At 40.2% G+C, this 12,963-nt stretch overlaps 1 protein-coding gene across 3 annotated transcripts in view; it reads right to left on the minus strand.

Annotated features, from left to right (window-relative positions):
• ZNF827 (zinc finger protein 827) overlaps nucleotides 1-12,963 on the minus strand; it is a 252,044-nt gene that overhangs the window by 130,807 nt on the left and 108,274 nt on the right. For all 3 annotated transcript variants that reach the window (XM_006872273.1, XM_006872275.1, XM_006872274.1), the window contains one exon: nucleotides 7,824-8,057. In XM_006872273.1, the coding sequence (XP_006872335.1) occupies nucleotides 7,824-8,057 (234 nt within the window). The remainder of the gene's footprint in view (nucleotides 1-7,823; nucleotides 8,058-12,963) is intronic.

Consider the following 12,963-nt stretch of genomic DNA (forward strand, 5'->3'; position numbering starts at 1 on the left):
GATATCATGTTTGGTAAGGTGGAGGGTCAGAGAAAAAGAGGAAGACCCCCAAGGAGATGGATTGGCCAAGTGGCAGCATCGATGGACTCAAGTAGGGCAACAGTAGTGACGTTGGCCCAGGATTGGGCAGTGCTTCATTCTGCTGTGCATAACGTTGCTATGGGTTGGTACCGACTCGATGGCACCTAACAACAACGACATACAGCCCAAGGGCCCGATGTTCCATCTGCCCCCTCACCCGCCCCCCACTCTAGTTTTTCTATCCCAGCACGTTAACTGTTTTCACCACCTAGGGAGGGACTTGTATTTCCTAGTACATCGACTCTCCAATCTTTGATGTGATGAAAGACATATGGCACTTATCACTATAGATTAGTAAATAAGCATAAGAAAGCTTGCATCTTTGTTTATTATATACTCTGGAGAATGAGGTGGCTCTGTAGAATAATCACTGAACTATGGTGGTTGGAAGGAGCTCTGGTAGCACAGTGGTTACGAATCAGGCTACTAACCTCAGGGTCATCGGTTCGAAACTACCAGCTGTTCCGCAGGAGAAAGATGAGGCTTTCTGCTCCCGTAAAGATTTACAGCCTCGGAAACCCTGTATAGGGTCGCTATGAGTTGGTACCAACTCCACGGCACATAACAACAACAATACGGTGGTTGGAGCCCACAAGAGAAAGATGAGGCTTTCTGCTCCCACAAGATTTACAGCCTCGAAACCCTATACTTGGTTGCTATTAGTAAGTATCAACTCAACAGCATGTAACAGCAAACAACTGGATACTCCATGTCTGTCAGGGATTGTACATTTGAAAAGATGCTTTGATTCTATAGGAAGGTGCTGTGGGGCGTTGGGAGAGAGCCAGAAGCCAACCAGATCCAGAAGCAGAATCTTTGATGTGCTGAAAAAATGTGAATTTGTTCACTACAGAAGCATAAACAAGCCTGTGCTGACCTTGTTCATTAGGCAAACTGGCACTGTATATTGTCCACTGAACCTTCATTACTCTTGCCCACCCTAAGATGTCTTGGTGTGGTGTTGCCGTAGTATAAGCACTCGACCTCAAGGTCGGTTTGAACCACAAGGTCGGCATTTTAAACTCACCAGCCACTCCATGGAAACCCTGTACAGCATCACTATGAGTCAGAACCAACTCAACAGCACGCAACAATAACAACATCCCTGGAAACAGGTGATTCTTCCACAGGTGGATCCCATTCAGAATTTGGAATTAGAACCAAAGGAAGTCTTTTAAATAAGATGTAAACAGACACACTGTGGGTAATGGCCATTTCCTTACGGATGAGGAATAGAAAAAGTAGACTTCTGAAGCAGATATCAGAGTGAAGAAGGCATGGGTGGAGAGCTAGAACTTCCTGGGTTCCAAGTAGTCCTCTTGTCCCTAGTTTCAGTGGGGCCTGAGTTCCATAAAGCAACCCCAACTTACATCTTCTATTAAGTTCTCCTCAACTACAGAGAATGTCTGTCATTTACAAACAAGGGACCCTGATTAAAATTGTTCATAGAGTCCATCTTTAGAGCCCTTTCCCCTCCATTTCAGTGTTCCTCAGAGATTAAATTCACCTTAAAACTTTACCTTACTCAAGTTTTTGTTGTGTGCCAGCAAGTCAATTCAGATTCATAATAACCATATGGAACAGAGGAGAACTGCCCCATAGGGTTTCTTAGGCTATCATCTTTATGACCTTTTTTGCCAGGTCTTTTCTCCTGCAGAGCAGATGGGCTCAAACCACTGACCTTTTGATTAAGAGCTGCAGCACCAGGGTTCCTTTACCCAAGATTGTTGTTGTTGTTGTCAAGTGCCGTTGAGTCGGTTCCAATCCACAGCAACCCTATATAAGGTTTCCGAGGAGTGACTGGTGAGTTTGAACCACCGACCTTGTGCTTCAAACTGATTTTGCAGTCTAGCGCATTAGCCCACAGTGCCATACTAGGACCTGCTGCCAATATCTCACATAGGAAGCCTGGGGCTGTTTAGGTGGTCCACTGAATTTACATCAATGTGCATTTCAAATCCAGGTTGTCTGAATTCCTCTACAAGAGGCAATTACAATTTATATTTCTTTCCAAAATTAGGCAGGGTGGAATATCAATCCATTTAGTTTCCTTATTTAAACAGCCAAAACCCACTGCCATCAAGTCGATTCTGACTCATAGCGACCCTATGTAGGGTTTCAAGACTGTAAATCTTTATGAGACCAGACAGCCTTATATATCTCCCACGGAGCAGTTGGTAGGTTTGAACCTCCAGTATTGCAGTTAACAGTTCAACAGCTAGCTTTCAACACCAGGCTCCTTTATTTGAGCACAGAAATTGAAAAAAAACACACACACTTATTTCAAACTGTTCCTAATACGACGATTTATTTACCATGATAGAGATACAAAGGGGCTTCAAAAAGTTCCTGAAAAAAATTCCATCATCTTTTAATTCCCCTTTTCCATGAACCTTTTGAAGTATCCTGTTATACACATGCTTAATTTCTCATTAATGTTTCTCCAACTTTCCGGCTACTTTGTGTGTGAAACATTTTGAAATGATATTTTTATCTGGTATGTTTAAGTCTGTCCATGCAGGGTACATGTTATATATGCATTCCTAAATAGAACTATGGCTCCCAAAGGGAGAAGAAGGCATATATTTATTTATCTCTTTGCTTCTAGCTATTTCTTTTAAAGCACAAAAGAAACAAGGCAGATAAAATTTTATGTCACTTCCAGCATTACATCACCTCTTGTGATAATAGCACATCTAGCCCATACCTTTGGGAGGAGACTGCAAAACCAGAGTAGAGTGTGTAAATGCCTTGATTATTTATATCTTAACGCTGTCCAGTGTCATATATTCTGTCTTTAGCTTCAGGATTTTGGCCTCCTTAAATCAAGACTTCTGGAATTATCTTTGGCAACTATATGCTTAGCAAAAACCTCTTGATTGTTTTGGCTGCCTTGTGTCACATAGCAACAGGTAGTCGCGACATCCAGCAGTTTCCTTATAGTGGGTTGCTTTCTTTATGACAATCAATTTATTTGGCCCAGCTGTCAGGCACTCGACATCCCAATTAACAACTGGAAATAAAACCTGAACCGCAGGAAGGAAGAAAACTCAGATTTTCCTAAACAAACATTTAATGAAAACATTTAGCCTATTCTCTTACTCATCTTTGTTTTTCCCATTAAACCTACATATAAATTTGGAAAACAATATACCTACAGAGATTTCCCCACATAGAAAACTTAAATGTGGTATTTGACTGGGCCACATGCCAAACACCCTCCCCCACTTAAGAAGTTAGCATAAGTTAATTTAAAACTGGAAATGAAGCAGCCAAAATTGGTGACTAGTTTCCTCTTATTAATTCAATAAAAAGTCAGAAAGGGCTTACACTACTGACCTCAATTTCCAATCTCAAGGAAATAAGTAACAGAGAGGAAAAAGCCTTTGATTCTGTATCTTGGTGATTCCTTGGGTTAAAAGTGAAAGAAAGACAAAATGTATTATAGTGTATGGGACATACTTTTCTCAACCAGCTTTTCCTGCCCAAAAGGATTTTTCCAAACATGACAAAAGACTTTAAAGGAAAATTCACAAGAAGGAGGCAACACAACAGAGGTACAAACCAACAAGAATGCTTGCAGCAAAACTTTGGGGTGGCTGCTGAGGTGTACAAGGGGGGCCCTGAATAACTTGCAGAGATGCTTTGGGACATATACTTACTATTCTTGAATGTAGAGGAGCAGGAATGATCAGGGGAAAGAGTCTGAAGGTACAAGTTCTTTACTTGGATGTCTTCTGGGCCAAGTACATTAAAATAAGTAAAATTACAATTTGAGGAAAGAGAAGTTTGTTTTTGTTTTTTTAAGCTTTTTATTGTGAATTGAGTATAGGTTTACAGAGCAGATCATCTGTTTTATACTCAGCAAATCATATGCATTGTTTCATTACAATGACTGCAATCCCCTCTACTTACCATCAGTTAACAACATTTTACCTCTATTCATTTTAACTATTGCATTCCTCCCTGTGTCTCCCTCTACCTTTATCTTTCCTCTGCTAACCTCCCTCTTGTTGTATAGTGCCTGCCCTGTCACATGCATCTATTCTCCATTATGAGTCGGAACCAACTTGAGGGCACTTAACAACAACAACCCTCTAGTGCATGAATAATTTTCTATCTCCCCTGCCCCCATTAACCATCACAGATCGTTTCCTTTATCAAGAAGACCTTTTCTTAATGTTTTACAACATTGGTGTCATACAATGTTTGTCCTTTTGTGATTGACTAATTTCACTCAGCATAATGTCCTCCAGGTGTGAGGAGGTGTTTCACAGATTCATCCGTTATTCTTCAGCATAGTGTATGTGCCAAAGTTTGTTTAACCATTCTTCTGTTGATAGGCAATTAGGCTGTCTCCATCTGTTTGTAGACCGCTTATTGAAGGTTCCCGTTTTCTTATCCATTCTGCTCTCTCAGTCTCTTGACTGGTGCATTTAATCCATTTACAATCAGTATAATTATTGATAGATTTGAATTGATTGCTGTCAATTTATTTTGTGATTTCTTTTGTTTTTGTTTTTTGTAACTCTGCTGGTTTCTTTGTTCCACATAATTTTCTTCACTGAGTTCATTTTGTTTGTGGTTGTGTAAATGTTTACTAAATCTTTCTGATTAGGAAGTTGATTCTTAATATCTGCTTTCTTGCAAGAGCACTGATTCACCAGAAATGCTAATATCCACTTAAGACCAATTGAAGAACAAGTCCTCATGTCATTGTGGCTTAGCAATAAATAGACATTTGAGTGTAAGGCACACACCTATTCTTAGGACTAACTTAGACACTAACAGTCCCTCCCTTGCAGTTTACTTGCTCACAGCAAGTTAGTGGAGCCAGGACTAAGCTTCACGTGCGCATCACTTATTGAGTTGATACCATTGCCCTGGAGTTCCTGGTGTGGCTCTGTGGGTTAATGTGCTGAACTGCAAGGGCGGTTTGAACTGCAAGGGCAGCTGTTCAAGCTCAGCAGCTGCTCCTCAGGGTCACTACGGGTCAGAACCAAGTTGATGGCACTTAACAACAGCCATTGCCCTAGATTATTTCTGAAAACACCACAATTGTCTAGAGGGCTGTACTGTCATGCCAATTTCTTTGTACTACTTGAGTTTATTGCATGTAAAATGTTGAGCGACGTTTTTGGGACACACACACACAATTGTCTTAGTCTTCAAACTGTTTTCCTTTCCACACCAAGATGCAGAGGCATTCTACCTCCACTTTCAAAATATGACTACGCCATCCATTCCTCTACTATTGAAACCCACACCACATGTGCGCAATAAAAGTCAACACAAAACACTTAGATGGGCCAATGTTTTCCACAAATGTCATTAAATGTGCATAGCTAGGAAATTTATTACTATCTAGGAAATTATTTCACATTTTAGAGTTATAGGTCCTATCACTTAAAAGGAATAAGGCACAATGTTACCAACTGCTCTAAATAGCAAGGTCAGTGGTTCAAACTCACCAGCCACTCCTTGGAAACCCTATACAGGGTCGCTGAAAGTCAGAACCAACTCCACGGCACTTAAAAACAACAAATAATAATACTAATGAGGTATGCGCACCTTAGAATAATCAGTCCATTGAGATCAAAAGGGCAACCTTTACCCAAGGACAAAGTTTGGAAGGGTTCAGAAAAGAGAAGGAACGGAAGCTGGAAACAGGGAGGACGTGGGTTATATAAGTGACATTATTACATCTAGGGACTGCAATCACTGGGTATGAACTGCTGAAAATAAAACTGATGATTTGCTCTGTAAACCCCTTCATCCAATTCACAACTAAAAAAAAAAAAAGGTTTTGCTTTTTAAAAATATCATTGCTGTCACTTGATGTGTGGAGTCCCTAGGTGGTAACATGGTTAACACACTCTATTGCCAACTACAAGATTGGAAGTTCCAATCCACTCAGCGGTGCCTCAGAAGAAAAGACTGGTGGATCTATCTACTTCTGAAAAATGAGCTTCTGAAAACCCTGTGGAGCACAGTGCTATTAGGCACACATGGGGTTACCGTAACCAGAATCCACTCCACAAGAAATGGTTCACCTTACGTTTGTATCTTATTTCTTGGTGTAACTCCACGTACCACCCCCCTCACAATACTGAGGCTCAGCAAACTCTGAAATAGAAAATTTATATGCTAGAATTTTATCATCACAAGATAAAGTCATGGCAATGTCAAAGTCAGTGCTCTGGGAGAAGTCAGAGAGGTTGTGTGACCCCTTTGGACTGAACAGAAGAACAACAGATGGATTATTCTAGGTAACTGAGACCTGTCCTCGTAGGAGGGAGGTATACTAAAATGTGTTGGCTTCCATGATCTAAAACTTCATCTTTGAACAATCCTTCTAGACCTCCCATTTGTATACTATACTACCACTGCAGAGTTTAGAAAAATGGGACTGAAATAAGGACTTCAAAATTGTATTATATTTTATATATATCAAATTACGATCCCCTGAAGTTCCAATATGGTGTTGTTGTTGTTGTTTTGTTGTTGTTGTTGTTTTGGATGGTGTACACAAAAACACTCAGGAATATGTAATCATTAAACAACCAAAGGGCACATTCTGCAAGCCTGCCCCCTGACCACCAACACACAACCTTTCTCTTTCCATGATCCAGTATGTTTTGAATTAACAACTAAGGAAATAATTTTTAACCCCATCAATTGGCAAATGCAGGAATTTCAATTCTTCAGATATAATCATTTTAAGTAAATCGCTATTAATATCTTACTTTCAAACCTACGGGTCAACCAGAACCACAGTCAAAGTTGCTAATGAAGTTACAGACCAGAGGGAACGCATTCCTCTAATGCATTTTTGCTCTCATCCTCGAAGCACAGCAAGTTTGCTCTGGATTCATGTAAGCATTTTAAATATAGTTTCTAAAAATTTCCTGTAAGTGGCAATGGACTACTGATGTGATATGGCTTGACAAGTATTATTAGTGATATAACCTTTCAGCCCATATTCTGATAGTTATACTTTTACATTAAAAAGATTTTAATTATATTTCTGCCTGTTCCTTATAGCAATGGATCAGATTGGAGACTAGGCAGATAAGAATCCAATATACACTCATTTCATATTTTAAGCCATTTTTCTTAGATTTGATAGAATGACTGAGATTATAATTGTTGTTAGGTGCCATCGAGTCAGTTCCAACTGATAGCAAACCTATGTAAAGAATTATCAATTCATCTTGAGAACACAGATTAATTATTATAATATTCTATTATGAAATTTTCTATTCATAAAATGTCTCATTGCAACTCTTGGTAATTATTTCAAGTGCCAGCCATCTGAGTTGCTTATTAAATTAAAAAAAAAATGTATTCTTAATGGTCCTTCAGAACATTGTATAAATATATAAAAAACACAAGGGTCTCTATTAAGAAAGAATATATATGTTGATCAATTAGCAGAAGTGCTTTGGATTGTCATTAGAACCCACAAAGTTATGACTTACATCATCTTAGAAAGGAGCAGTGTTTTCTAGTAATCTGTAGTATTATCCAGGAAAAGAAGGCTATGTTTAATAAGATAGGTACACAGCTATTGTACACATACAACATAGGGGTTTAACCCAAGTAGCCAGCTCATTCCTGAATTCACTGCAATAATGGGATATTGCCACCCTCGAGTTAATTATAACCCAAGTCAGAAGCAGCCCAGTTGGCTTACAAACGAAATGACCAGAATGTGCATACTTTAGAATAAAATCAAGTACCTGATAGTTTCATGAGAAGTTCAGATGCTGCTTTGACTGAAATATCCCGCCTTAGCACATTGCCCTTCCCCTCCTGGGGCTGAAGTGTATCCTCAGGGATGCTTGGGACTGAAGCTTCAGAGTCTGGACTGAACACATAGCTGGACCGAGGCAAGGTTGCACTTACGGCTTCCTCTTCCTTAGGCTCTTCTTTCACTTTAAAATTAAGATTCATGGGCTCCTTCTGATTTGCAGCTATCAAAAGAGAAAAGGATTATGTATATATATATATATATACACACACACACACACATTGATATATACATAGATACACACATATATGTGTGTATGTACATGGGGTCCTGGGGTGGCATTGTAGGAGAAGCACTGTATTGCTATCCACAAGGTTGATGGTTCAAACCCACCAGCCACTCCTCAGAAACCCTACACAGGGTCCCTAGGAGTTGGAACTGACTGGACAATATGTAAAAAGCCGTTCTCCCCCTCTAAGCTGCCCTGACACTTAATGAAGTATACAATGCACAATCACATGGTGCTAAACAGCAGGAAAGGACCACAACTGGCCGGACACCAGGCATAAACATGTAAGTCATGCCGTAAGTACAGAGCTCTCAAGAGTGTGGGTTTCTGAATCTTTTGAACTATAACAATTTAAGGTGTGATGTCTCTACAATGTCTTTGGGCATTTCCTCTTTGGTTTCTCCAAATGTCTTCTTTCCTGTGTATGCTGCTGACTTGACTTCCTTACTTATTAACGCTAATAGGTAGGACAGTTCTCCCTACCTAGTCCTATTAATGAAGAATGCTTTCAAGTAATTATTCTCTCATAAAATATTGAATGTGACTAATATGAGTCAAAGGCAATACACAAAGCAAAAAACTAGGGTGTGGTGGGTAAGGTGAGGATGGAGAATTAATTTGCCAAAGAGAAAAACTCAGACTACATCTATAACACTCTGTCTTTACTCTAAACTGACCCCACCAACTCACAAACAAAGTGTTGTGCACTTCACCTGGTGGTCACGGTGACAGGATCTACTCCAGTCTAAGCTACTGCCGAATCCACGATGGTCATGATATTTTACACACAACTTTTTATTTTCGAATAATTAAAGATTTACAGTAAAATTGCAAAGATGGTTCAAAGAGTTTCCACAAACCCATATACATTAACCCCCCAAATCCAAACCCATTGCTATCAATTTGCCGTGGTTCTGACTCATAGTAAACCAGCAGAACAAAGTAGAACTTCTGCTTAGAGTTTCTGACACTGTAAATCTTTATTGGAGCAAGCAGCCTCATCTTTCTCAGAATGGCTAGTGGGTTTGAACTCCTAGCCTATTATGGGATGGTGCAGTCACACTGTGCCAGGTCTTCTTCACACACTGTACCTGGGAACAACCAAGAAAGGAGAGACAGGCGTCTTCCTCCCACCTTTACTGATATCCTGCTCTACCTTAAGGATCCACGCAGTAGGAACTGTTTTAGGTTGGTTATATTGAATGTGTTGGTGTCTTGAGCAAGGGGATCTTATCCTAAATAGGACTTGTAATAATAATTTATTAGAATGAATCTTACACCTAGTCCAGCTACCAACAAAAATGAAGATGAAAATAAATTCCAAGGCAAACCCCTATCACCTCAGTCCACCCATCCAGATTCATTTCACCTAAGGACTCACAAATTCACACAGACCAGAATATCTTAAAACTGGACCGCAGAGAGCTAAAATAATGTGGGCAAGTTTTACTACCAGAAAGATGCAGATCTGGGACCAGAACCCAGGGCCCTGAGCTGCCCATCCTGTGTCCTTTGTCTGCCTCCACCACACTGCTGCTCCTCCCCTGCTCCCTGTATTGTAACAAAGCTTGACTGCATCATGAACTTCAAGCCTTTGCTCAAACACCTTCTCTACCGGGACCATCTCCACAGTACTTCCAAGTTCCCTCACCTTGCTCTAGTCTTCTTATTTTCTCAAGCATAATTATCACCTAACATTGAGTCACTTCCAATTATAGTAACCCCATGCACAATATGGCGTCCTGGTGTGGCACTGTGGGTTAATGTGCCAGACTGCAAAGCCATTTGAATTGCACAGTTCGCAGTTCAAGCTCACCAGCTGCTCCTCAGAAACCCTATACAGGGTCGCTATGGGTAGGAACCAACTCAATGGCACTAAACAACAACAACAATATGCACAACAGGACAAAACACTGCCTGGTCCTGAGCCATCCTCATAATTACTGTTATGTTTGAGCCCACTGTTGAAGCCACTCATTGAGGCAAAGCTTCTAGTATCACAGCAACAACCAGACCACCACAGTGTGACAAACTGACAAATGAGTGGTGATCACCTAATAACAGACTACAATTATTTATCATGTTCATAATTTATGGACTGCCCCTCCAACTGAAAGGCAGGCTTCATAAAGGCAATGGTATTCGTTTCTTGTTGATGTACCTTGAGTGTCCAGAATAGTGCCTGGCACATCTATGAATGAAAATAGTATGCTGGCACACAAATTAGGGACATCTGATAGTGCTCCAATATCATCTTCAGTTGGCAAGAACTTACAAAACAAAACAAAAAGCAGTTGTGTACATCATTTTCCACACACGGTGACCCCCATGTGTGTCAGAGTACAGTTGTGCTCCATGAGGTTTTCAGTGATTGAGTTTTTCCAGATAGACCTTTCTGCTAAAGGCCTCTTGGTAGACTTGAACGACCAACTTTTCAGTCAGCAGCTGAGCACCATCCAGGGACTCCTTGCAAGTACTCTGCTCTGCTGTTAGTTGTTCAGTCAAATGTTGTTGTTGTTGTTGTTGTTAGATACCATCAAGTCAGTACCTACTCATAGCAACCCTATGCAAACAGAATGAAACACTTCCCAGTCCTGGGCCAACCTCACTATTTTTGTCATGCTTGAGCCCATTGATGCTGCCACCTTCCCAATCCAACTCGCTGGGGGTCTTCCTCTTTTTCTCTGACCCTCCACCTTACCAAACATGATATCCTTCCCCAGTGACTGCTGCCTCCTGACAATATGTCTGAAGTATGAGAGATGAAGTTTGGCCATCTTGGCCTGCAAGGAGCACTCTGGCTACACTTCTTCCAAAACAGATCTATTGTTTTTCTTGGCAGCCCATGGCACTTTCAATATTCTTCTCCAACTCCATAAATCAAAAGCATCAATTCTTCTATGGTCTTCCTTATTCACTGTCCACCTTTCGCATGCATATGACGTTATTGAAAATACCATGGCTTGGGTCAGGCGCACCTTAGTCCTCAAGCTGACATCTTTGCTCTTCAACACTTTAAAAAGGTCTTCTGCAGCAGATTTGCCTAATGCATAATGTCATTTGATTTCTTGACTACTGCTTCTGTGAGTGTTGATAGTTGATCTAGGAAGAATGAAGTCCTTGACAACTTCAATCTTTTCTCCATTGATAAGAATATTGTTTATTGGTCCAGTGGTGAAGATTTTTGTTTTCTTTACATTGAGATGCAATCCATACCAAAGGCTGTGCTCTTTAATCTTCATCAGTAAATGTTTTAAGTCCTCTTCACTTAAAGCAAAGTTATATCATCTGCATATCGAAGGTTGTTAATGAGTCTTCCTCCAATCCTGATGCCACGTTTTTCTTCATAGAACCCAGCTTCTCAGATTATTCACTCAGCATACAGGTTCAATAAGTATGGTGAAAGAATACAACTTTGTCGCACACCTTTCTTAATTTTAAACCATTCAGTGTTTCCATGTTCTGTTCGAACAACTGCATCTTGGTCCAGGTACAGATTCCTCATGAGCACAATTAAGTGTTCCGGAATACTCATACTTCGCAATGTTTTCCATAGCTTGTCATGATTCACACAATCGAAAGCCCTCGTGTAGTCAATAAATCACAGGTAAACATCTTTCTGATATTCTATGCTTTCAGCCAAGATCCATCGAACATCAGCAATGATATCATCCTTCGTTCTATGGCCTCTTCTGAATCCGGCTTGAACCTCTGGGATTTCTCTGTCAATATATGCCTGTAGCCGTTTCTGTATTGCCTTTATTAAAACTTTACCCACATGGGATATCAAAGACATTGTCCGATGATTTCCACATTCTGTTGGGTCACCTCTCTTTGGAATGGGCACAAATACGGATCTCTTCCAATCAGTTGGCCAGATCGTCGTTATCCAAATTTCTTTGCGGCAGAGATGAGTGAGTGCCTCCTGTGCTGCCTCACTTTCTTGAAAGATTTGAATTTTTATTCTATCAATTTCTGGTGCCTTGTTCTTTGCAGTTCCTTCAATGCACACCTTGGACTTCCTCCTTCAGTATCATTGGCTCTTGATCATATGCTATCACTTAGGTGTCCTGAATAATCCCTTAGGCTCTGCATTACTATAAAATCACATATAAGCACTGCAAACCTAGCCCTTTGGAAACAATGCCATCAGAGTCTGAACCAAAGGAAATAATAATGACAGTCTTCAGCTCAACCCTCAGTAGGTATTTCTGACCTCTACCAGGAAGGCTTTGTTTATTTATCACGTTTCCCCACTTTGTACCTTTCAATCTCTTCCTGGGGCTTCTGCTGGCCACCTCCTACTACAGTTTACTCTCTATCTAAGACTTTCCTCCAGAGCCCTTCATAAATCCTTCCCAAGAACATCCTTAGTCATGACAGAGTAATTAAATAGTGTATGCTTATGAAGTCAGAGATTTCCACTTCTTTGGGAAAGAATTAATGTAAAGTGAGTGGCTATACATTATAAAAATGCTTCAGTGCTGTGTCTTTTATCTCAGTTTCAAAATTTTATGTTCTGAGAACTTAGAGTAAGCACCAATTTCTAGAAAAGGTAACAATTAAACAGATGCTGTCTGAACGTGTAAGTGGTTTTTAGAAACATTAGTTAGAAAAAAGTTCCATAAGACTTAGGGATAACATAGTAATATAAATATACTATTATAATTTATTATATACTATTATATATTGTTGCAGACCGTGTAGAAGTTCGAGGCTCACTGGGCCCGAGTGTCGCAGGCTGCAGGCTCTGAGGAACAGATCTAGCCACTTGGCAGTTAATAGCAAATTGTTTTTCATCTTAGTGTTCAGTTATATTTATTAATTCCAAACATGAGCC

Source organism: Chrysochloris asiatica, unplaced genomic scaffold (assembly GCF_000296735.1).
Source record: "Chrysochloris asiatica unplaced genomic scaffold, ChrAsi1.0 scaffold00190, whole genome shotgun sequence".
In the NCBI taxonomy this organism is placed as follows: Eukaryota; Metazoa; Chordata; class Mammalia; order Afrosoricida; family Chrysochloridae; genus Chrysochloris; species Chrysochloris asiatica.